Raw genomic sequence first — 23515 nt, forward strand, 5'->3', positions numbered from 1 at the left:
CTTCTACACTATCGACCTCAACATTCTCTTGATTGGTCTGTAATATATATATATAATTATTTTTCTTGTATTTGTAGCTGTATTTTTTCATTAAGATTAAGACCCCCACAGAAAAATCACTATACAATTTTTTTAACATCATACTCTTTTCTTGTATTTGTAGTTGTATTTTTAGGAAACATTCCCAGAATACTCAAGGTTGCAGAGAATTGACTGCTATAGCTTAACTAGTAACTGCAAGCAAGTCCAAGTCAAATCTAACATTTTGTCTAAACACAATGTCATCGCAATCACATACAAACCAAAAATCCACACAAGCAGACGTTTCACCGGTTTTTATCTATCCTCTTGAGGATGTGTTAAGTGGCCTTGAACAGGCTTTATTTTAATATAAATAATTTGTGTACGTAACATGTTATGCAAATGGTCTTCTTGTCAATATGAGTCAAATGTCAGCAGCTCAACAAGAGCCGAAAATAAAAGAATGCATTCTAAAGTGTACTGTAGTTAACTTTTACAAGCATTACTGGAAAGTCACTCTTTGTGTCCATTCATGTGCATTTCTGAATTCAACGGATGTCAAGGTTTTACGAATTCCTAAATATAAAGTCACTTTCCTGTTAGCATGTGTAAATGTCTGGAGGTGTAAAAGGTTAAGAGAACACATGCTTCTTTATTGAGCTTTGAGTGTTGGATTAGGAGATGGATCTTCTAATGCAGAGCAGTATCAAATGTTACACTGTGTACTTATACACATATGCACTCATCCGTGAAGTATTCAAGTTAATGGATTATTTTAAGCTACACCCAAAAGTATTGGGCCCTTCCAATAAACACTCAGAGGCATTATCATGTTAGAATAGATTAGGAGTTGGCTTCATGCAGAGCAGTCAGGTTCTGCCACACCGACTCAATCAGTTAATGGATTTTTTAACCTTGCCCTTATACACAGAGGCATTATCATATTAGAATAGAAAAGGGTCCTGTCCAAACCGTTGAAGCACTCAATTTCCTAGAATATTATTATATGCTTTTGCATTAAGATTTGTACTCATGGATATTACTAAAGTAGTTAAACCTGGAAGGGGGTGACCCAATGAGTGTGGCAATATACTGTATATAATTAAAACTGTGACAGTACAGTTCATGTGGACGGTTAAACCAAAAATTAAAAACTTGTTATCATTTGCAACACTCATGTTGTTCCAAACATGCTGCATGTGAGTTTCTTTCTTCCGTGGAGTACAAAATAAGCTATTTTGAAGGACGTACAACCATTTACTGCATACAACATAGTAGATGCTATACTATATTGTATCTTTTCCATGCTATGGGCTACTGTGAACTGTACAAATGTTCTTTAAAGACCTTATTTTGTGTTAAATGGCTTTTGGGTGAACTATACCTTTAAAGTTGCTATATTTTGCATGGAAGTCACCACAGGGCCCAACTCGTTGAGATCACACGACCAGCTAAATGCCACTGCCATTCAGTGCATTGTTAACGGCTTTGCAAAGTAAGCATCAAACCAATTACATTTGAACTTTATTCTACGTGGGAGCAGCTGGTGATTGTACGGTATTTTAGGGCTTCATTTAAACAGAAATCAAATGCTGAGCTCTTTAAAATTCCACTTTCTATTGCATAATCTAAATTTTGCTGACACACTCAGCATTTGATGATGGATGTTAGAGTCAGACTCGAAGCACAGTATGAATCATCAAAGGAACTGTATTAAAGAGCTAGAAAAGTTGCATTGAAGCCTAATTATTTTGGGAGGGTAACAGATAAGATACAATATTAATTCGCTGAAACGTCAAAATACTCAAATTCTCATTCTTCATTTAGTGAATAGGCAGAATTTTCATTAATGTGAAATCTGTTATACATAGCAAAAGACATTGAACATATGACATTAATTTGATTTAGAATCTGGAATATAAAAGTCATAGACTAGCTTGTACAGTACCAATACCTGACTTCCGTCATCTTCCAATCATCTTCCTGTCTCTATAGTACCTCTGTCAGTAAAAATGGGTAAATTAAATGCTTTCAGCATTAACAAAAGATTCATCATTATTATGCCGTTGGTCTTACAGATCTCAGCCTTTTAATTTATCAAGAGAAATCTGAATATTCTTAATGTTGTTCATGTAGGATTAGAAATAAATCGTTCTTGTGTGTCACAGATAAATCCAGTGTTAGCTTTTCAAATATGCTTTGTGCTTTAATGCCATCTGCTGGTAAAGACAAATGTATTTATTCGTTGCACCAAATGTTACATTAAAGAAATAGTTCACCCAAAATTAAAAATTCTGTCATTATTTACTCAACCTCAAGTAGTTTCAAACCTGTTCAAATTTCTTTGCTCTGCTGGACAAAGTCTGTTTTGAGTCACCATTGACTCCCATAGTATTTTTTTTTCCTACTATGGAAGTCCATGGTGACCCAAAACAGCCTGGTTACAAATTTTTCAAAATATCTTCCTTTGTGTTCGGCAGAACAAAGAAATTCGTAAAGGTTTGGAACTACTTGAGGATGAGGATGCAGAAAGAAAAATCGTTATGCATTCATTAAAGATGTAAAGCCATAGCTTGATGTAGCTAATCAAAATACATAAATTCAAAAGGAAATCAGGTCCTTATAAATTCCACGCTTAACTCGCTGTATATGAAGAATCTTTTATTTAAAAACCCATCATAAACCACCCAAGGCAACTTGGCAAGTCATTTACTTCGGAGTCACTTGAAACAAAGCAGAGCAGCTTTATCACAATGACATGCATATTAAAACAATCTTATCATGGTGAAAAAAACAGAAAACAAAGCGTTTGTTGCACTGCAATAACCAACCTGACAACAAATGTTCATTATGATTGAGATGTAACTTAAATAAACATTAGCATTGTAAAACAGCTGACATGTAACACAACACCAATCTTTGCATTAATTCATCATTAAAAAAAAAACAGCAACAGAGCAGAAAAAAACCCATTAGGCCCTTCATGACCTCTGAATGCAAAACAGCTCCCTTCCGCATTTACTAGCAGTGCATGTAAACGATGATGAATTCTCAACAAAGTCTAGATCTATTATATCGTATAATACAGCAAGATGGAATTGGATTGATATGATCTCTATGATCTCTGATCTCAAACTGCTACACCGGTTTATATTCTAATTGTGAAGTGTTTATGTAATTCACCAACCAAAAGAAAAAAAAAAAGTTACAATATTTGTAGGAGACCAAAATCAAATGCATTGTTAGAATGCCGTGATTTTACTTGGAGCGTCTAATACACCGTGGAAATGAATCTCTGTCAGCATTAAACTAATTCTTACAGAGCTTCCAGACATGTTGCACTCTCTAGCTCATTAGACCTAACGTTTCGCAAAAATAACTAAATCAACCAAGACCTCCTCATTCAACAGATAACAGCAAGGTTTGATGCGGCTCCTCGCTGATTTATTTATGTGTCGAGCGGAGAGTTATTGAACATTACAACATAACATTTGGCTAAGGGCTCCCGTGCTTCTAGTTCTAACAGCTTCTTTGTCCTTTGGGAAGAGTCAGAGGAACCAGTGGTTAGAAATTGATTATTATCACACTGGCACAGGCACATAAATTGGTCCGACACAGAGGAAACTGAGGCACAGGAGGTTTGACAAATTGATAAATACTGAAAGTTGATCAAGCATAAAATATAACCCATCTGTACAGCTCAGTCATACTTTTCACTTTTTACTCTTGGCAACACTGAATCACAGCATATGTAGAAAAACAAAAGGTGCACTAGAGTTTAAAATGTCGAAATCGCGAGAAGCCTCTTACGGTCATCAAGGCTGCATAAAAAAACCGAAAAACAAATATTATTACAATATGAAATAGATATTAAAGTGGAATTTGTTTCTATAATGGCAAAGCCAAATTTTTTTAGCTTGTGATGAAACCATGTTACTTTTACATGATATGGTATTGTATATTTTGAACACTGTATACGTAAATGTGATTTCTCAGGGCATATTTCATTGACATCTAATAATAATTTCATTAAAATAAAAATGTCTAATAATGGCTTAGAGCATCTGTACTGCAAGTACGCAACAGAATTAAAAACATGAAATCAGAAGGCAAATTTTAAACAGCAAAAGCCCATGAGTAACTACTAAAAGTGCAAAAATCCTGCTAGTGCAATGGGCCTTCAATCATGTCAGTACTTTTTGTGCTTAACGGTAAAGGCCATACTGACAACGTATCAAACACTCAATGTTTTCTACAGACAAGTTCTACTACAGCTACATATTCCTTCAAATGTGTCAATAAATATGCATTTAAGGCAGATTTTAGTCCTCCTTGAAGGTTAAAACAACAATATCCCTTCATAACTGTTGTAACGACTGAAAACAATGTTCAGACAGCTCTGCAAAACAATCATCCACGTAATTATATGAATGTGTGGACGCTGCAGGCAATTTGGATAAGTATGTACGTGAATGACCGCGGTGCATGGTTCAGGTTTGGATGGATCTTTCTAGCTCCGCCCACTGCGCAATCTCACTGGTCTAAAATTTTTATCCCACGTCATATATTTAATATTAGATATTTTCTGCTTGGCTGTGATTTTCTGGTTTCAGGCAGCGCTTCAAATCAGACGTGTTTTACTGATTGCTCCTCCTCGGTCTGGCTGCAGCGATCCCTTGACTCACCTAATATGCTTCCCTGAGACAGGAAGTGATGGTCTGACTTCATGCCAGTTCTTTTGATAAAGTCTGTGGTCCTCTGATTAGTGCAGATCTCTAGTCAGTCCTCTCTGGCAGTTTATGTTGCCAAACGCTGAAGATGAGAGGTAGTCACAATATCACACAGTGAAGCTTGTGGGAACTCATGGCTCTGTCTCCACGCCACTTTGTCTTCTTCTTCTTTTTTAGACTCCGCTCAGGAATTTGCTGTCTAAAAAGGCAAAGAATGAATGAAAGAGAAACGTGCCATTTTATATTATAACAATGGCAGATTCAAACTTTGAAGTACCCCTGTGACGTCCAAACATGTCTGGGTAGGCAGTATATTTCTTGTATATCATGCTAGTACATCATTATGAAAAGACAAACTCCATACAGTACGTGAGATCATGAGTTATTTTACCTGATAACTCTGACTAATTCGTGAAAGGCTCTGTCCACATTCATTGGAGGATCCTTGGCACTTGTTTCAATGTAAGTAATCTAAAGAAAGAAGCACCTTAAATTCACATTTGACATTTTAAATAAGAGTTGCAAGTAATGAAGTAAGATTTTAGGTACTGTAAATGTTCAAATCTTTTGAGCAATGTAACAGGCTATTATTATGTATGCAAGATCATAATAATCCCCCTCCTCCGAAGAATTACTTTTCAGGGTTTTTTTTTTTTGCTGTTTTGGAAATGATGCACTGAACTGATCAAATATCCACTGAAAATTAGACTTGTATTTTGTAAATTGTGTGTTGAAGTGCAGTGCATATTTAAGTTTATTGTTATGTTTATTTTTCGTTTTGCATCTGGTCGGATGCTCCAAAAATCGACAAACAAAACAGCACCGCAAAAGTAGTAGGAGCAGCAGTCATACTGGTTTGGAATGGCATATGAGTAAGTGTGACACAATTTTCTTTTTTGGTTGAGCTAACCCCTTAACTGCTGTCAGTCGGCACGCACCCAGACACAAGCGCTTTTAATTGTGGGCTCAATAACAACTGCACTGTTGTCAGTCGTGATGTTCAGACTCACATTGTGTTTGGCGGCCATCTCACAGCCCTGTTCATTTGTCACTTTCCTCAGATGCACCAGGTCCACTTTGTTAGCCACCAACACCATAGGGAAGGATTCCCTGGTAAAGGCAATATATGTTAAAAACAAAAAGGAATGAATGAACATGCTGAAGTGTCAAAAATGAGCCGCGGACTAATGCACATGGTTTCTAACCGGTCTTTGACTCGTAGTATGAGCTGGTGAAAGCGGTCGACGTGTTCAAAACTGGCCTTGTCTGTCACGGAGAACACAATGAGGAAACCGTCACCAGTCCTCATGTACTGCTCTCGCATGGCGCTGAATTCCTCTTGACCAGCCGTGTCTAAAACTGCAAGGAGTAAAGGTAACAGGGACAAGATAATGACTAGGCCATACTGTTGTCATGCTATACCACGACAAATAAAGTTATTATAACATCATCAGAAAAATACCAAATCTCTTTCTATACAAATAATATTCCGTATATTTTCTACCTACCAAGACCTATCAATCTTTAGAAAGCAAAATAAATGTTAACCTTATTTTGTATCACTATTATTTTTCTTTTTTTCAAACCTGAACCAGCTCAGAGAGACTTCATGTAATTTAAAACCACTACCAACAAGATTTTTGCTGGATTTTCCATTAGCTGTGATTTCTGCTGAGCTGTAATGAGGCTAAAAGCTTGATATTAGCTTACTGGTAAAACTGCAACTGTACGAGTGCGCTAAAAGCACGAGTATTACTTATAATACAGAAAAATGCTACACATAATGAGGTGTTGGCGCATACCATCTAAAATAGCCCACTGGCCATCGATCTCTGTGTGTTTCAAGTAGGAGTCTTCGATAGTAGGGTCGTAATCTGGCACAAAAATCTTTTGGAAAAACTGGATGGTAAGAGCGCTCTTTCCCACACCTCCATCTCCCACAACCACCAATTTATACGTTGGGAGGTTGTCGCTAGGGACTGCACTGGTTGCCATGATAACAGCTACACCTGAGGAGAGACAGGAGAGTTATCCCTCATCGTTATTTAAGTTTAAGCATTAGGTATATGACAGTTATGAGGGCTTCTACCATTTCATATGAAATAAAGAAGCTGAGAATACCGATGAAAAGTTCAAATGAGGTTTTCTGTGGTTTGGGAATAGTTCTGCGGAGAGCTAATTTAGGATAAAGGGATGCATTGCAAAGGATATGGTCTAGACACAGACAGTGTGGTTCTTTGTAATTGCTGTTATTTTCTGCACAACGCAAGCCCTGAAATCTTTCAAACCCGAGTCTATTTTATTTTCGATTACAGTCTAAAATAAAGTAAAAAATAAAAATCAAACAAAGCTCTGTGACGTTTCTAGGAGAATGAAAGAGCGAGAATAAGACGATATGTTGATAATATTCATGTATTTATCTATTGTAAGTATATTTGATTCTGTTACAGAAGAGAGACGAAAAAGCACCACACTTACATTCCACATTAAGCTACAAAATAAAAGAAAATTAAATAAATAAAACATAAATAAATAATGTACAAGCATTTGTATCTAATTGTTCTGCAAATAAACAAAATACAACAAATAACAAGAGAACATTTTTCTTGTTACAACAAATAACAAGAGTTAACATAGACTGTGTAAAACTATTTAGCAAGTTCTCCAATGTTATTATGTACAGACCTATCGAGAAATTACCATCCGTACCTAAAAGTTGAATGGAAATAAGTAAAAACACATGTTCTTACCTAAAAAGAGAACTCTAGCTGAGCGAAGGGTTTGAAGAAGTCAGCTATGCTAATGTCTGCCCGGCCCGTGAGCAGGGCACTGTGTGCTATTCAGGAGGAAAAGTCTGTCAGTGGGTGACAGCCACCCCTTCCTGCGGCTCACAATGTGAGGAAGGAGAAAACTTCCTTCCTAAATCCACCAGGCCTGAATATTTCAGTGCTCTCGCTTTCATAAGAGAACTGTGAGAACCTCTTGACCAAACACACCCATGAGAAAGACCTCAAACTGACCTCTTATGATCACAGTTCATGTGCTGCAGATGCAGGCAATAGGCGGAGTTCATCCAAATATGAAAATGGTAATTTATTCCTTTGTGTTGTTCTGTATGACTTTGTTTAAGTGGAAAGGTCTCTGTGTCTCTCTCTCTCTCTCTCTCTCTCTCTCTCTCTCTCTCTCTCTCTCTCTCTCTCTCTCTCTCTCTCCTCTCTCTCCCTCTCCCTCTCCCTCTCCCTCTCCCTCCAGTGTTTTTAACCAAAATGTCATTAGTAAATAAATTTAAATAAAGTACAAAGAACCTATCATTTGAATTCTTACTTCATAACAAAATAAATAACATTGAGACATTCTCTCAGACATATGCCAAGTTAAGATAAATTAATGACTGTACAGTTCTGATCTTATCTTTTCAAATTTAGATCAGTCCATCAAAATCAGAATTAAAACATAAAAAGAAGACGCTGCCATAAAAAGTTTCCGTCATAATTATTTACTGACTTAATATGGCAATTTTTACTTTTTAACGCCATAATTTTGACTTTTTATTTTCTAATTATGATTTACTTAAACTTGTCTTGTTTTATTCTTATGTGACAGAAATCGACGACCTTTCGTATTTCATACATGTCTTCAATATGTCAATATTGTTCGTAGCGTTGTTTCAAGCATTTTATTAAAAAAATGGGTTGGAGCCATACCGTTTAACTTTTCTAATGTCATTACAAAATTGTAGCCTATAATTTATTTTGCAAATGTATCATTATATCACTCCCAGGCAGCTGTGAAGCTATGTTTTTCTCGTTATAAATACTCTATTGCTCAGAAGTTTCACGCGCTCTCCTCTCCATCATTGATGACGTCACTCTGAACGCGGCGTGCTGACGTATTCCGTCGGACCCGTCACTCAATTTAGAGTTATCTTATTTAATAAACACTTGCGACGGCCACAAACAATGCCAACCGGAATCCGAGGGCTGTAAACTGACATCCTTTAAAGGTGTATATGTGACATGGCACACACGAGCGTGATTCCGAGCACTGATAAATGACAATGATCCTCAGAAACCATCATCAAACTCTGGCAGGAAACTTACCAGTCATGGGTTGGTTGATTTACCAAGTGTGCAAAAAATCCAGACTCCTCCTCGACATCCCTGAAAAATCGTCAGGCTCTTAACAAAACGTGGTCTGCCCTTCAGCTTAAATGAAAAAAATTAAGACATTTTCCTCCGCCCTTATGAAATTACAGTGTAACAATCTTCACATCGCAACTGCCGATGCTATAAATAGAATGGTTTGGAAGGGGTGGATGTGTTTCTTGTCACAACTTTTACAGTGCTTTTATCGTTTGTTTAACTAGCAGCATTACGCATCCGGAACAGACGAGGTTGGACAAACACCCTGAACTTTTCCTAAAACACCGTCTTCTTTAAAACCGGTTCATCGTCACATAAACGGACGCATCGCCCCCCCGCGCGCAGATGGACTGTTCCTCTGTGTGATGCTCGTCGTCACTTTTAAAGCGGCAGCTGTGTTTATTACAGGACGATGCTAAAAAAGATGATGTTTGAGATAAAAAACAAACAAACCCTAAATTATATATGAAACGGCAATATTAGTAACTTTAAATTGTGCCTATTTATCTTGAGGGATAAATGACGGACGTAATTGTCTTTTTAATACTGTTAAATAGAAAGGTGAATGGGGTATTTGTCATATTTCAAAAGAAGAGGTTGAACAAATGTTATGGGTCTTTTAAATATGAAATTAATCTGTTATACTACTAGTGCCTGTTTTGGAAATGTACTAAGTATACTTGCTTTCTATAGAAAATTATCAAGTTCACTGCATAGGGAAATAATGGCTTTCGGCTTCTGTCATTTTACGACTCAGAAAGTTTTGTTCCTCTAGAAGGCGCTCGGTGGCTCGAAACCTTTGGCTCAGTCAAAAAAATATGCCCATTCATACGTGACATAGAATAGCCAATAAAGGAAGCCGATGGCCACTGATTCCTCACAAAATGGATTTTATGCATTTTAGTGGTACAAATGATACGCTTTAATTTCCATTCTAATATTTATTTTATTTCTACGGAGTCCGCAAAACGTCTGTGTTGTCGTAAAACTGTCGTAAAGAGTTCTTGCTGTAGGTGTGCGTTTCCGAAACAGTCAACGGCACGTCCTTGTGAGAATGAGCGCAAACTAGCAAGTAAGAGATTTTTGAGTATACGTTAAAGGCCTTATTCCAAAATCTGCATCTTATTTCGGAAAAGAAGGACTTGCGAGACACGAAGTGATAAAAACGTAGAAATTCTTTCGTGAACTAATTTGCACATGGTCTTCTGAAAATAAAAAAATGATGTTTGCACGGTAGACGAGGGATGACATATGATGTGGAATGCAAAGATGATAATGTATGATTGATAATATATTTTGATATTTTTGTTGACAGTCAAGTGGTCGAAAGCAAGAGAAGAGATGGCTTCACCTTTTGCGAGGTTTTCTGTGTTTATTCACAAGTATCGGACACCTCTGCTCCTTGTCGGCTGTGGAGGGGTATTTTCTGCCAACATTTTCTATCACGTTTTTCCAGAATACACGTATAGAAAAGTGTACCAGGCCTGGCACAAAGGACAACCAGCCAGTCTGTCTGACAAGCTTGAGAACGTCTTCCAAGAGGTGCTCAAAGATTCTGCTGTCAGCTTCCCTAAACATTTCACTGCTTTTGCCGCCTTCGGCTTTCACCCGGTAGGGGCTGGCGCTCCATGGCTTCCCTCTGGAGCACAGATTGGCATCCCGGCCAACTTCAACAGCACCTCCGATGATCCCTCGGGCATCACCAACCGCACTATTCTCATCAATGGCGAAGAGCTGGAGTGGGACAGTGATTCAGGCTCGGCTCTGAAAAACTCCCTGGTGTTCTCTCGGGAGGCACAGAAGTTTGCTCTAGCCAGAGAAGTGGCCCGACTGGGAGCTGGGGGCCCCGTGTTGCACGCCGCGGTTGCTCCAGCATGTCTGGCAGGGGCTTGTCTGTATAGCGTAGCCCTCAAGCAGATCTTTGGGCTCCAGGTCGGGTCCATCTTCTTCAGGGCTGGGGTTAATGTGTTTGCTGTGGGTTTAGGGATCGTGTCTTATTTCCTGGCTTCTGATGCTCTGAGTCATTGGTTGGACTACAGCTCGGACCACCGTGCAGCGTGTCTGTCGAGCAATTATGCAAAGGGTGGTTTGGAGTTCTACGACAAGATGTTAACACGCAACAAGACCCTGCGTTCTCTAATGGGCACAAAGGGGGAAGAGATGTACAGCCCCAGCGGAAACTTGTTTCCTGGACATCTGCTGCAGCTCAGACATGCCCCTTACACATCTAGACGGGATAGGATTTCTAATCTTCTCAAAAACGAGAAAGTGTCTGATCATATTTAAAAACGTTTTTAGTTTCTACACTGTGAAAATCATGCTGCGTTTGTATGTGGACAGTGCTTTTGAAGTGATACAACAGATAACTTGTCTTCCCTTTCTCACAAATAAACAAATTAACTTAAGTCCATCATGTTCTAGGCTCTCAAAGTGTTACATTATAATTAGTAACAGACACTAGGCTGAATATATATATATATATATATATATATATATATATATATATATATATATATATATATATATATATATATATATATATATGTATGTATGCTATCACAATGACATGAAATCAGAATTGTTTTAAAAATGTGTTAATGTATACACAGGGTTTTTTTTTTCAGTTTACAGTTGTATATTTAAAATGTTTGCTGATGGTACAAGCCTGCATAACAGTCATAGTGTAAGTGACTGTCAGCCGAAGAGTGGATGCCAAAAAGATGTTTGAGAGGCAATCTTGCTGAAGCACACATTGGGTGTGGACATTCCCCACTCCATGTACTACATACTAGATTACTCATTCTGTAATGTCCAGTGAGTTTGGCTTTCTGCAGCGTCTCCGTGAACACTTTTTTTCTGCGGCTAATAGCTCACGCCGAGCTAAGTTTTCCCCACCATCTAGTTTAGTCTGTAAACCTTTGTCATAATGCAAGATTAATAACTTGTTTACTACTGAACGTCGAATATAGTGCATATTTCAAGAATTCCTGGTATTTGTTTATTACATAGTACATGACCTAAACATAACAAGCTAAGATAATAAATTACATACAGTTAATACAAAAAAATAAAAATAAAACGAAGCTCAAATATGTTCTATTTTATAATGATGTACCTCTAAGAAATCGAACGTCTTCGTGAAAAACAAATAGTGGGCGCACCAGCACAATTCTGCCACTAGATGTCACCACTGTCCATATAAACTATCCGGAGGAAAACCCTGTAAGCAGCGTAACTGTAACAGTTGTTTGGTTTTATCGGGGTAATCCAATGTGGCCCATTTATATCAGATATTAAACCACGTTGATTCTAACGGCAGTACTATCTATCTATCTATCTATCTATCTATCTATCTATCTATCTATCTATCTATCTATCTATCTATCTCTCCGTCTGTCTGTAATGTCCCATCTCCCAGGCTGTGACTCCACCCCCGGCCGCTGGTGGCGCTGCGGAGAGATGTCGCGCCATGTTACAATGTAACACTCAGCACTGCCGCTGCTTCTGCGGCTCCTGCAATGTAACAGCACCGCGAACGGAGACGCAGCTCGAGACGCGACCGACCCCGACGAGCCGACCTCCAGAGCGGGAAATGCGTTTTTGGTTTGCCGCGAGACCCCTTCTGCCGCCCCAGTGGTCCCGCTGAGAGGATCGCGAAGCGTCCCCGCTGTCTGGCTCCGCAGATTCGAGTTCGTGTGGATTACTGGAACCGGAGGCCCCGTTGAGTTGAACGTGTTGGGCTGGAGTGGGTCAGTATGAGGCTGCCGCTGCTCTGAGCGGGCTCTCCGCTCCCCGCCTCGGGTCTCTTACTAAATAAAATTCACTTATAAAACTGGACACCCCTGGAGCAGTTTATGACGGTAAGAATCGGCTTGTCATTTTGCTGTTGCTTGCGGTTTTGTATTAAAATGCTACCTGCTTTCCTGGACGCGCTATCAACAGATTTTAAGTAGTTTTCTGTGTAACGCTGTTATGTTTCGGACGAGAAAACAAGCGCGTGCAAGGAACACTTCTTCGCCGCTTTATTTGTAAACGTTGCACCAGAAGATCGAGCGGTTTAAGCGGCTTTTTCTGTAGCTGAAGCGGTGGCAGATTGGATTTTGTTGGAGCTTGCGGTGTGTTTCAGCAACACAATAGAGCTTTGATTAGAGATTTACATGATTATTTATTCCGTTTGAGAGGATTATGTTCATTTAGCTTAACATTATTAATAGCCAGACACTGACGATCCCGGTCAAAACATTGAAAACGTTTGGTGATTTATTAGTCACCGACGCGTTTTTGTGGTCAGTCTCTCTCATTTATTCATTCAGTTTGTTTTCATCAGAGACGGTTTGTGATATATTGGCAGTGACGTCATGTTTTTTGACAGGGTTTATCGCGGCGTTGAAGAGACACGTGACTTAATCATTGCGACGTCATATTGACAGGTGAAAACCAGTTGTTCAGAATTCCTCCTTCAAGCTGGCAAGGGTGCATAGATGTAGGTGTGTGTGTGTGTGTGTGTGTGTGTGTGTGTGTGTCTCTTTATAGAATACAATGCGATATTTCACACACAGAGAGTTTGGGGTCTCTAATATTTTCAGGGTTTACGTTGCATTTGGTTATTCACAAATACAGTCATATTTCACAACATTTACTGTTACGTTCATCTATGAAGTATACATTAATATTAAATTGTATAATATATGTGTGTGTGTGTGTGTTATTCTTTAATGTGATTGGCTTCTCTGAAAACAGCTTTCATCAGTGTCATTCAAATAGGCTGATTTAGTGAGGCATTTCTTATCAACACTTATGTTAAAACTGCATATCCTGCTTTTATTTATACAATCAGTGATTTGAATTTACTTTACATTTTACTGTCACTTTTCTAATGAATTTAATACATCTTTGCCGAATAAAAAACCCCCCAAAAAAAACCCCCACCGACTCCGTGTGAAAAGGATAGCAGGTAGACGTACGCGTGAATTGTAAAGATCTGCAGAATGAAACCTTTTAAATCTGTTATCATTCAGAGGTCTCCATTATTGTCCGATTTTTCAGTGATTCAGGATCTTGGAGGTCTGAGTTAGCAGTCCAGTCCCTGTGGGCTGAGTGGGTTTTATGCAGGAGCAGTCTGGATGATTTTAGGCTGTCAGCTGTTAGGGGCGCGAGGGCTGCAGCGAGGGCCCTGGCCGGCATTTCTGTGCACCTGAGCCAAAGCCGTGTAGAGTTGAATTGGGGGGCTTCGAAGAGGGGGTAACAGGAGGCAGGTGTTCAGACAGTTGGAACTGGCAGCACCTGCCCATCTCAGTATGGGAAACCACATTGCCTGACCGAGCACATTGCAGCGCTAGCTCTGACCTCCTGAGTACAACCCATGGCCAAGTTAAGCACCTAATTATGGATCTTTCATGGGATCTTAGCACCATGTACTCTGTCAGACAGAGATATCATTTAGTTTTAAGCTGTAGAGTTGTTTCCACTGGTCTTTTTTTATTGTAATAATTGCTGACTTTCACTTGGGAGTAGCCTGTGTGGCATCAGTTCATTTAAAGTTACATTATTAAAATGTGTTTTCAAGCATGAATGTCTGTCGATGAACTTATTCGCTTGAAATGGCAGAATTGTACAATTCAGCGGCAGTGGTCAAGGCTCGCCAGTTCACATTGAGAACAAACGATAGTCGCTTAATTGCTGTAAACATCTTTATACAAGCTGTAGGACTGAAGAAAAGTGTTTTTGCTTTTAAAGTTTATTTTGAACAATTAATTTGAATCTTTTGGTGTGTGGATGGACCTTTCGAAAGTTTATTGGTCAATTTCTTTTATAATGCTGTTGAAAGAATACTCACCCAGGCTATCTTTATTTGAATAAAAAGTATGGTAAATATTATCAAATATTATTAAAATTTACAATAAATTGCAAAGCAACATTTTTAGTAGCATTTATAAAAGTTAGTATTTAATGTGGCTTTTTACCAGTTCAGTGCATCCTTGCTTAATAAAAATATAATAGTTTTGTCAACAACAAATCGTTCTGACCACAAACGTTTGAATCGATAATGTACTTTCCAAGACGACACGTGCAAGGCCAATCAGCTGAGCTTTCACTACCAGCTAAGTGTTTCAGTCTCTGACCCTTTTGATAACACTTGAAACGTTCGTGTTTGCGATTTAGCTAATAATCTCCTTGTTGAAATGATTATCTGGTTTGGTATACTAAGTTACTTAGTACAAATCTTGAGAGAGATTATCAAAAGTTTTCAAATAAGCAATGTTTTAAAGCAGCTCCTTGTGCACTGGTGGTAAAAGTGATTGAAGCTTTGGATTTGAATATAGCAGCATTTGTTACTGCAATGGAGAAACACCCAGCATGTTTAACTGGACATTCAGGAATCAACAATTAGTTCATCTAGGAACTGCACCTTCTCATACCAGCTCAAATATATTCAAGCATATTCAGCCATCTCAGATCTGAGTCATTAAGAGACGAGCTTATTTTGACAGGTTTTGTCTGCTCGTTCTTTTCAATAGAAACCTTCTGCCTGAGAAGGTAAGAGATGGATGACTGGCCTGCGTATTATGAATGGAGGCTGTTCTGTCAGCATTGTTGCGGTGACTGCTCATGTGGCACTGAAAACAGATCACCAGTCATACATCCCATGCGTTTCAGCAGATATGACAGAAGCAAACCACAGCTGTGTGTGCAGTCCATCTGTCGCAGACTCCAAGGTGTTTCACAAGCGTACCGATGCATTTAATTATCAGCACCGTGTTGGTTTTTGTGAGGGAGGATTTTCATTTTTCTTCCAGGTGCCATTTCAGGTTTCCTGACAAAATAGCATATTCTTTCTTTCGAACGTACATCTTAGATTTCGTTCATTATAAAGCCGAGGGTCGTTTCCGTCTGTTGTCACCAAACACGCGCTCGGCACTGAGGAAATGAGTGTCACATTTTTGTGGTAGGCGCTCCAAGATTATAGGGTATAACTACCATGAGCTTCCTTTTTACTTGGTGACTTATATCACACTGTGGACAGGAAATAAAATCTTTTATTTTGACACCTCAAGAGTTGAGGTAGGTATGTGTTTTATTCTTATGAAATTAGTATTTTTATTTAGCAAGGATGCAGCAAAGGCATTCATAATGTTACAGAAAATTCTATTTTATCCTGTCCGAGAATGTTTTCACACACACATATTAAGCAGTGCAACTGTTTTACAACTGTTTGTTCTTCAATATTTTAATTTAAGTTAAAATGAATCCATCAAGATTTATTCTAGAAATATAGCTATGTAATTTAAAGTATTATAAAACTTAATTGAGTGTAATTTAATATTTAAGGTTAACATTGGCTTGTTTGTATATAAACAATTAATATAGAATATTTTTTTTTGTACTTTTTCTCTGTGTGTGTGTGAAAATCAGATTGAGAGAAGTTTATGTCGAAACTTGTGGAGATTCCCTACAGCATTAGTGGCTTCTCTTGGCTGTCTGCAAGCAAACTCAGACAGACAAAAATAGACGACCTCTTTCCCCCCCTCCATTTTTAATGTATGGCTCGTGACACATCTCTAAGAGACAATGAGATGTTTTAAAAATTAATGAGTAAAGTTCTTGTGTTTTGACCGAAAGAGGAAGAGTCAAAATATTTGACTGCACACGAGTACATCTGTAGCCCTTCAATTTTACAGTCCGTTCCCTGTGTTTGGATAAGTTGTGCATGATCTTTCGCTCGCAGTCATGCGGCACACAAAGATAATTAAAAAAGCTTTTTAATTATAATATAGAGAGATTATTGGGCTTGCTGTAGTTGGAATGACTGAGCGGAAGGGTAATAGGATGTGTTAAAAGTTAGTTAAGTGTTGGTTTATTTCTTCTCTGGCATGTTTGATGTTGTGTTCTACAAATCTGGAGAGAGTGGAAACTAATTATAATTACAGAGCTGTGAAATGAAATAATGAAATTTTTGGTTTCGCTGCTTGAAGTTAATTTGAATGTTTAGGAAAGTGGTTTCAGATTCAGATACCAGACACACTGATTCTCATAGCAGTGTGACAGCAGCGACACGTTCTTCTAGTCATTCATCTATCCATTCATCTAGTTTCTTTCTTTCTACTTTGAAAACCCCCTTTGTAGTACAGTTCTTAAGAGACAACTGTGCAGTTTATAGTAAAGTTATAGTTTTTAAAGGGTTCACTTAACATTTCAGAAATATCTGATGTTGCTGCACTGGGATCCGCAAACAAATAGAGCCCTCAATGTTTACGCTTTGGCGAGGAAATCGGCCTACTAATGGCTTTGCTTGTAGCCGTCTCTGCATATTAAAGTTGGATATAAATAAGTATTTTAACATTGACAGAAATTCACATTTTACCTTTACGTTTTTTGGACAGGCATTGCATATTCGGCCACATCAGCTGAGATTAGATTCTCACAGTGTGATATATGGCTTAAATAATAATAATAAAAAAAAGGTTAACAAGCTTTTTGGAGAAATAACCTTTTTCGTTGCAGTAAAATTTATGTAAACCATTCAAATACAATAGGAAATTTTGTAGCATTCTCAGAAAAGCTGAAGGTCAGAAAGCTATTGGGTTTTATCGAAAATATCTTAATTTGTGTTCTGAAGATGAACAAAGGTCTTGCGACTTTGTAACAACATGAGGGTGAATAAATTATGACAGAATTTTCATTTTTGGGTGAACTCTCCCTTTAAAATCAGTAACTCAAGGATTAATTAAACCAACTACCCTCACCAGACTAGAAACTTGCGATTTGGTTCTACAGCTTTTCATTGTTGTCCTGACGTTTACAAAGCGGTTCTTGTTGCAGCATATAACCTAAAAATCTTAATACCTAAAGTTCTTTCCCTTAAAGTTCCCTACTGTCCAAGCTGTTTTTCACCCCCCCCCCCTCCATCCAAATTCGAACTGTTTTTGAAGCAGAGCGGTTGGAAAAATCACTCTTTTCCTTTTTTTACTTCCTCCAGTCACTGCATTTGTGGTTGCTGTGCCAAATGTAGCCAGAGGCTGCAAAAATGTCAAGCTCTTTCAGAGATTGGCTGGATCGTGCTTGTAAGATCTGGTTACACGCTCCTGTGGACCTAGTTTGAAAGTGTGTATACTCACCTGAGTCAGGAGGTACGCCCACTTCCCCATCCCGCATGCCAGAGAACACACTCGCAGCACATTGCGCTGTTTATGTGGGCTGCCATTGGCCGCTCGCTGCAGAGGAAAGGTCTGTGTTTGTTCTCCCAAAATGGGATTTAAACAAACTGCAAGCTAAGACGCGAAGCAAATTTGCCAAATGCTTTATTCTTTTAGTATATGCAGACTATTCCAAGCTTGCAGTATTTTTTGCAGCTCTGTATTATGCGTCTGCGGTATTATGCTGCATTGTTGCAAATGTCTTTTGGAGAGAGTACTTGCGTTTGTTTTGCAGCGTTCAGCAGTGTTACTGTAACCTTAAACCTCTCTAACTTTAGACCGAGGGAGTCCTTTTGCTAGCAGTAATTCTCAATGATGTCTGTGCATAATTGTGGTCGTCCTCCTGCTGTTTCAGTTCTGGTCAGGGGTTGACTTGTTGACTGATCTAGATGTGCTGGTCCCATTTGAACACTTTTTAATATAAAAGTAACAATTTCTGGATCCGCGTACTCGAGGCACTGTATAATTCAGCCACTTCGCAAAGGTGTCTGAAGGTGGGATCACATTGGGAGAACGCTCAGTGTTTCCAATGATACAAGGATGTATAAGATAGTTTGCAGAATTTTTATGTAACTTTCATATTTAAAAACATCAAGACATTGAGTTTTTTTTCTTGGAAATTCACAGAAGCAGGGAACTTTAACATATGATTCCCCACATTTATACCAGAATTACTCATTTCTAAATGAATTGAATTGAATTGTTGAATAATAAAGCAGCAAGTTGCTTGAACTATAATCATTTACAGGATTACAGTACAGTATTAACATTAATAAAAATAAATATATATAATATATATAACACACACAATGTATTTTCTTGTATATTCTTCTAGTTATGCATTTTTCCACCTATTATTATAACAATTATTATTATTATTATTGGATTTTTTTTTTTTTTTTACTGTATTCTAAAATAATGACTCATACCTGTACGTTAAACTGATTTTGCCTTCGCCTCTGATGACTTCTTGCTCTATTTAACATGGTTTTTGCAATGACATTATTATGGTGAACTAATCCAGTTTATGCCTCTTTGATGAGTCACATTTTCATCTGGAGAGATGCTGCAGGCTATTGGTCAGAGTGACATGTGAGTTTCCTGAATCATCTGTAGCTTAAGCAAGATGAATGGAAGGAGATGCGATGAGGGGATTTCCAACATGCAATAGATCCCTGTAAAGGGCTCAAGGCTCAAGTTGACCATGTAGTGCACACAGCGTTTATCGATCTAGACTTGAGGGTCTGGGGACGTATAATGAATACAGAACACTTCACTTGAGCTAGACGCCTTCTCGGCTGTAGTCTCCATTACTAAAGTGCCGGAGCCTCTTCTGCTTTCTCCAGCCCAAGGGAGGCATTCTTCTCTGTAATGAAGTGAGGTGGATTTGTTTACAAGATATTGATTGCAGTGGTATTCATCCTCTTATTCAAGTGGTTCTGTGATTCTGGTGAGTGGTTGTATCTCGGTGGAGAGGCCGGATGCAGGAGCGAAAACATGCAGGGTCCATGTGTCCAAGCTCTTAGCAGTTAAACCTGCTACTGTAAGCAGTGCAAAATTGACTGGAATGTGCAGCTTTAATCAGAAATGTTTCTCTTTCAGTGTCGAGTCTTGGCTCAGGGGAATCAAAGAGCTTGTTAGTGTAGCCTTTTGCAACGTCTTGCTGTTTTGCTAACAGATGTGAATGTGACAGTTTTTTTTACTTGCATTTGATCATTTGTATTATTTGTGTGTCATACCCAGATAGGGCTAAGTGATATATATTAAATTTTCAACTAAAAATGGTTACCCCACTGACTTAACATTTTTGGATTTAAGTTAGATTTGCTGCATAACCCTATGCCCACAATTATCATCCTCCAATGAAAATGTTTTTTAAATGTAAAATGTGTTATATTGTTATGCTATAATACTTGTTCTGTCTCAGTTTAAAGGGGTCATATGATGTTGCTAAAAATAGCGTTATTTTGTGTATTTGGTGTAATGCAATGTGTTTGTGGTTGGAGGTGCAAAAAACACATTATTTTCCGCATACTGTATATTATTTTTTTTCCTCCTAAGCCCTGCCTTCCTTAAATGGGTCGATTTGTACAAAGCTAATCAAGGTGAGCTCTGATTGGCCAGCTATCCAGTACATTGTGATTGGCAGAATACTGCAAGCATGTGGGGGAAATGTTACGCTCCTTACCCTATTGTAATGCCACGTCCCTGCAATATGACAACAAAACAATCATCTTGCATCTTGCCTTGTAAGGATAATACTGCTCAAAACTGAATTGAATATTATATAGCAGGTTCTTCTAATAAGAACTTACTTAAATGTTGTGAGTCAGAAGCACCAGACTGTCCTTGCAGAGTTAGAATTGCTCCACTTTATAGTCTCTGTGCACAGCCAGCATACTCTTAGGATGTCTTTGTAAATGCATTGAACACACTCTAACATTTGGGTTGAAGTCTTCAGGAACAGTGTTATGAATACCACTTTTACTAGTTATGTCCCTTTTTAGAAGCACAATCAAAGTAGTTTGACTTTCACAACAAAGCAAAGCATCTCCAGAACATGGCGCCTGCAGCAACACTACAGCCAGAATAATAGTTCTGCCTTCTCTTCTTTGCCTAAACATTTGGGTGGTGTTTGAAAAATAAAACCCACTCTGTGAGGTAGAAACTTGAAATGAGCCTTACATATATGCTGTAATTTGTGAGTGAAATGCATGTACTGTTAGTTATGTAGAATGTAATGGAAGCCTATTCAAGCCTGCTCATGTGGTTAGGTGACATCCCCCGAGGGAATGGACATAGAAAGGTTAGCTTGCGTAGGAGGATTGAGCTACACTGAGGACACCTGTGCTTTGTAGATGCTTGCTGACCTTTGTGCTCAGTTTGTGTGCTTTGAATGCATTAAAGCTGATGTTTTTGGAATAGACTGTAGTAAACTATTAAAAACGCTGTTTGCCTTTTTGTTTACACCATTTTGAGTCCCTCAGCTGCTAGTTCAGCATTATGATACAACAAGAACATTGAACATAAGATATGTTCTGCGTTTGTGAATGGTTTGATAAACATGTTCATTTTTTAGTTATGGTATTTTGTATTCAGTTTATTGTCAAATGTAAATGTAGCGGCTGCTCTTTGTTATTGAGCTGGTTTGGGCCACCGCAGTCATTTAAACCATACAAAATGATATTTTTGGTTTATGGAAACATCAGTTATGGTGAATAGGATGCAGTGCTAACATGAACAGTTAATGAAACACGGAAACCGCTCCATAAAAGAATGAATATAACATCTTCATGCAAATATTTCACGTGTTGCATGTCAAAAATTAAGAACAAGGGCTCTGATTAAAAACTGTCTTCCCTGGTGTTGGTTGCACCTTTTACTCTTTTACTCATTGCATCCATCTACGATAAAGAGAGAGGTAATAGTCAAGACACTGAATGAATTAATCATTACAACAAAAGAATTAAATATTACTTCATGTCTGCAATTTCTTTCTATATTTGCTTTCTGTTGTATTCTATTTTGCTCTATTCTATTCATTATTATAGCGTTTCCTGCTTTTTTTTGTCCACAAAATACATAGAAGCTTCAATGTCCAGGAATCCCTGTGAGGTACTTTAAAGGTCAGAGATATTTCACTTTGACCTTTGCGGGACCGTAGATCTATGAATGAACATGAGAGGAGGTCAGGAGTCTCAGATGGTTGTGACCTGTGCACAATGCTGCTTTTGAAAAGAGTTTCCACATGGCTGCTTTTACACACAAACTGCCCTAATACTCTTTTCATCTGAATAAAGCACAACAGATCTTCTAAGATAACACAACATGAGAAATGTGGTAAAAATATACAGATTGATCATTGGATATTTTAACGGTTAATTTGGGGATTTTGCCAGTGGTGTAATTATTATGTAAAGGCCAATTCAGGCCTTTTAGATCAACAATTGAGACAATGTTCCCCTTTTCTAAAAAAAAAAAAAAACAAGTGTATTTCTGTTTAGCAGTTCTTCTCTGAATCCATCCTTCATGTGCCCATTTGTTGTTACTTTTTTAGAAGGAAAGCTGTGTAAGACCCCTAAGGAAATGGATATATTTGGCGCAATGTAGGCTGTACATAAAAATATCAGTTTGTCATGTGTGTACATAAGTTGGAGTCTGAAGCAGACTTGAAACGCTGTGATCTAGTTCAACCGGTACTATATCAAAACGGGCTCTGCTGCAATTAAATATTTAGAATAATAATTATTCCTGCTTTTGAATGAGTTATTGACCTGACCTGTTAGATTATGCTGGAATCACAGAAGCTTAAGTAGATATTTTTGTTTTACAGACTCTGGTTGGACCGTAATGACCGCACGCTTCCGGTTGCCTGCAGGCAGATCCTACAATGTCCGGGCGACGGAGCTGGCACGCGACAGGCAGCGCACCGAGGTGGTCTGCAACGTTCTTCTTTTGGACAACACTGTCCAGCCTTTTAAAGTCAATGTAAGTACTCCTCGAAAAGTAATGCGAATAATTACATTTACGGTGCTGTAAGGTTGGTAGTGTGTTCTGAGTTGTTAATGGATTACATCTGAATGCGTACTAGTAGGGTGTTTTGGGTGAAGCCCATGCACGGCCAAGTTTCTGTGGTATTTTGTTCTTTTTGTTCTTGGGTCCCTCTTTCAGTATTCGTTGGTTGTGTATTTTCACGCATTTCATCAGATGAGTCTTATTATTACTAAAGGTTATATACTATGATAATTACTAAAAGTTATAGCTTATCCCACTGATCAACAAGCGTTGAGGTAATTCGAGGTATGATTCATGTCTGTAAAATGATGCGAGGCTAGTCACGCACCGATGATTAGTATGTGTGGGGGTTTGTTGAAATCCCTAAATCTACGTATGAAAAATAATAATAGTGATGCTCGTTTTAACAAACACTACTCTACATTCTGAGCTAAAGAGAAAGGTTTTTTTTTTTTTTTTTTTTTTTTTTTTTTTTTTTGACAACTTATACTTTAAACATGTTATAAATTGTAATTGGGACTTCATACACAGTTTTTCCATTAATTAGTTACAGGCATCCACCGATTAAAAGAAATAAGGTGGTACGTAGTCATCTTCCAGCCTTGAGAAAGAGAACATAGCTTGGTTCTTTAATCAGTCATTTTAGGTGTGGTCTAAGGGAAGAAATATTTTTTTTACTCATACTAATATACAGTTACTGATATAAACTACTCTTTACTAATTGCGGTTCTATACATTACCACAATGATTTTTAAATGTAACAACTCAGATGAATTAAAAGTGCAGCACGTCAGCTTTAATTCAGTAGGTTGAGCTAAAATAACTAAAAGTATTTTCTTTTTAACACAACCCCTTCATTTCATGGGCTAATTGGACTAATGAAATAACTGAGAATAAAATGTTGATTTCTAAT

At 38.1% G+C, this 23515-nt stretch overlaps 3 protein-coding genes across 8 annotated transcripts in view; 2 read left to right on the forward strand and 1 right to left on the reverse strand.

Moving 5' to 3' along the window:
* Positions 1-2667: 2667 nt before the first annotated feature.
* Positions 2668-9137, reverse strand: mrasa (muscle RAS oncogene homolog a). Of its 3 annotated transcripts, XR_006251823.1 has the most exons (7): positions 8852-9137; positions 6554-6760; positions 5957-6110; positions 5762-5861; positions 5143-5222; positions 4707-4950; positions 2668-3842 (listed from the first exon to the last, which is right to left on the reverse strand). XR_006251823.1 is itself a non-coding variant. In XM_043249417.1 (6 exons), the coding sequence occupies exons 1-6, from the start codon at positions 8856-8858 to the stop codon at positions 4851-4853; spliced, it is 648 nt and encodes a 215-aa protein (XP_043105352.1). In that variant the 5' UTR covers positions 8859-9137; the 3' UTR covers positions 2668-4850. The 3 variants fall into 3 exon arrangements, 2 of the variants coding, with proteins under 2 accessions (XP_043105352.1, XP_043105353.1); XM_043249417.1 differs by having other exon boundaries at positions 2668-4950; XM_043249418.1 differs by lacking the exon at positions 8852-9137 and adding an exon at positions 7502-7836 and having other exon boundaries at positions 2668-4950.
* A 689-nt stretch (positions 9138-9826) lies between these two features.
* Positions 9827-11298, forward strand: tmem177 (transmembrane protein 177). Its single transcript, XM_043248239.1, has 2 exons — positions 9827-9965; positions 10209-11298. The coding sequence occupies exon 2, from the start codon at positions 10235-10237 to the stop codon at positions 11177-11179; it is 945 nt and encodes a 314-aa protein (XP_043104174.1). The 5' UTR covers positions 9827-9965; positions 10209-10234; the 3' UTR covers positions 11180-11298.
* Positions 11299-12357: 1059 nt separating this feature from the next.
* The window catches only part of ptpn4a (protein tyrosine phosphatase non-receptor type 4a), a 38241-nt gene continuing 27083 nt past the window's right edge, over positions 12358-23515 (forward strand). For 2 of the 4 annotated variants that reach the window (XM_043248913.1, XM_043248914.1), the window contains exons 1-2: positions 12359-12753; positions 22421-22575. In XM_043248913.1, the coding sequence (XP_043104848.1) occupies positions 22438-22575 (138 nt within the window). In that variant the 5' untranslated portion in view covers positions 12359-12753; positions 22421-22437. Of the gene's footprint in view, positions 12754-22420; positions 22576-23515 lie in introns of all 4 variants that reach the window. The other 2 variants (XM_043248915.1, XM_043248916.1) reach the window with 2 other exon arrangements.

Source organism: Puntigrus tetrazona, chromosome 9 (assembly GCF_018831695.1).
Source record: "Puntigrus tetrazona isolate hp1 chromosome 9, ASM1883169v1, whole genome shotgun sequence".
NCBI classification, from domain to species: domain Eukaryota; kingdom Metazoa; phylum Chordata; class Actinopteri; order Cypriniformes; family Cyprinidae; genus Puntigrus; species Puntigrus tetrazona.

What these genes read in the sequence shown, in the direction of transcription:
- mrasa (XM_043249417.1), bottom strand. An exon ending in AGATGGCCGCCAAACACAAT is followed by an intron (nt 5,223 to 5,761) that starts GTGAGTCTGAAC and finishes TTCTTTCTTTAG; the next exon opens with ATTACTTACATTGAAACAAG. An exon ending in GAATTAGTCAGAGTTATCAG is followed by an intron (nt 4,951 to 5,142) that starts GTAAAATAACTC and finishes TTGCCTTTTTAG; the next exon opens with ACAGCAAATTCCTGAGCGGA.
- tmem177 (XM_043248239.1), top strand. Translation starts at nt 10,235, where the DNA reads ATGGCTTCACCTTTTGCGAGGTTTTCTGTGTTTATTCACAAGTATCGG.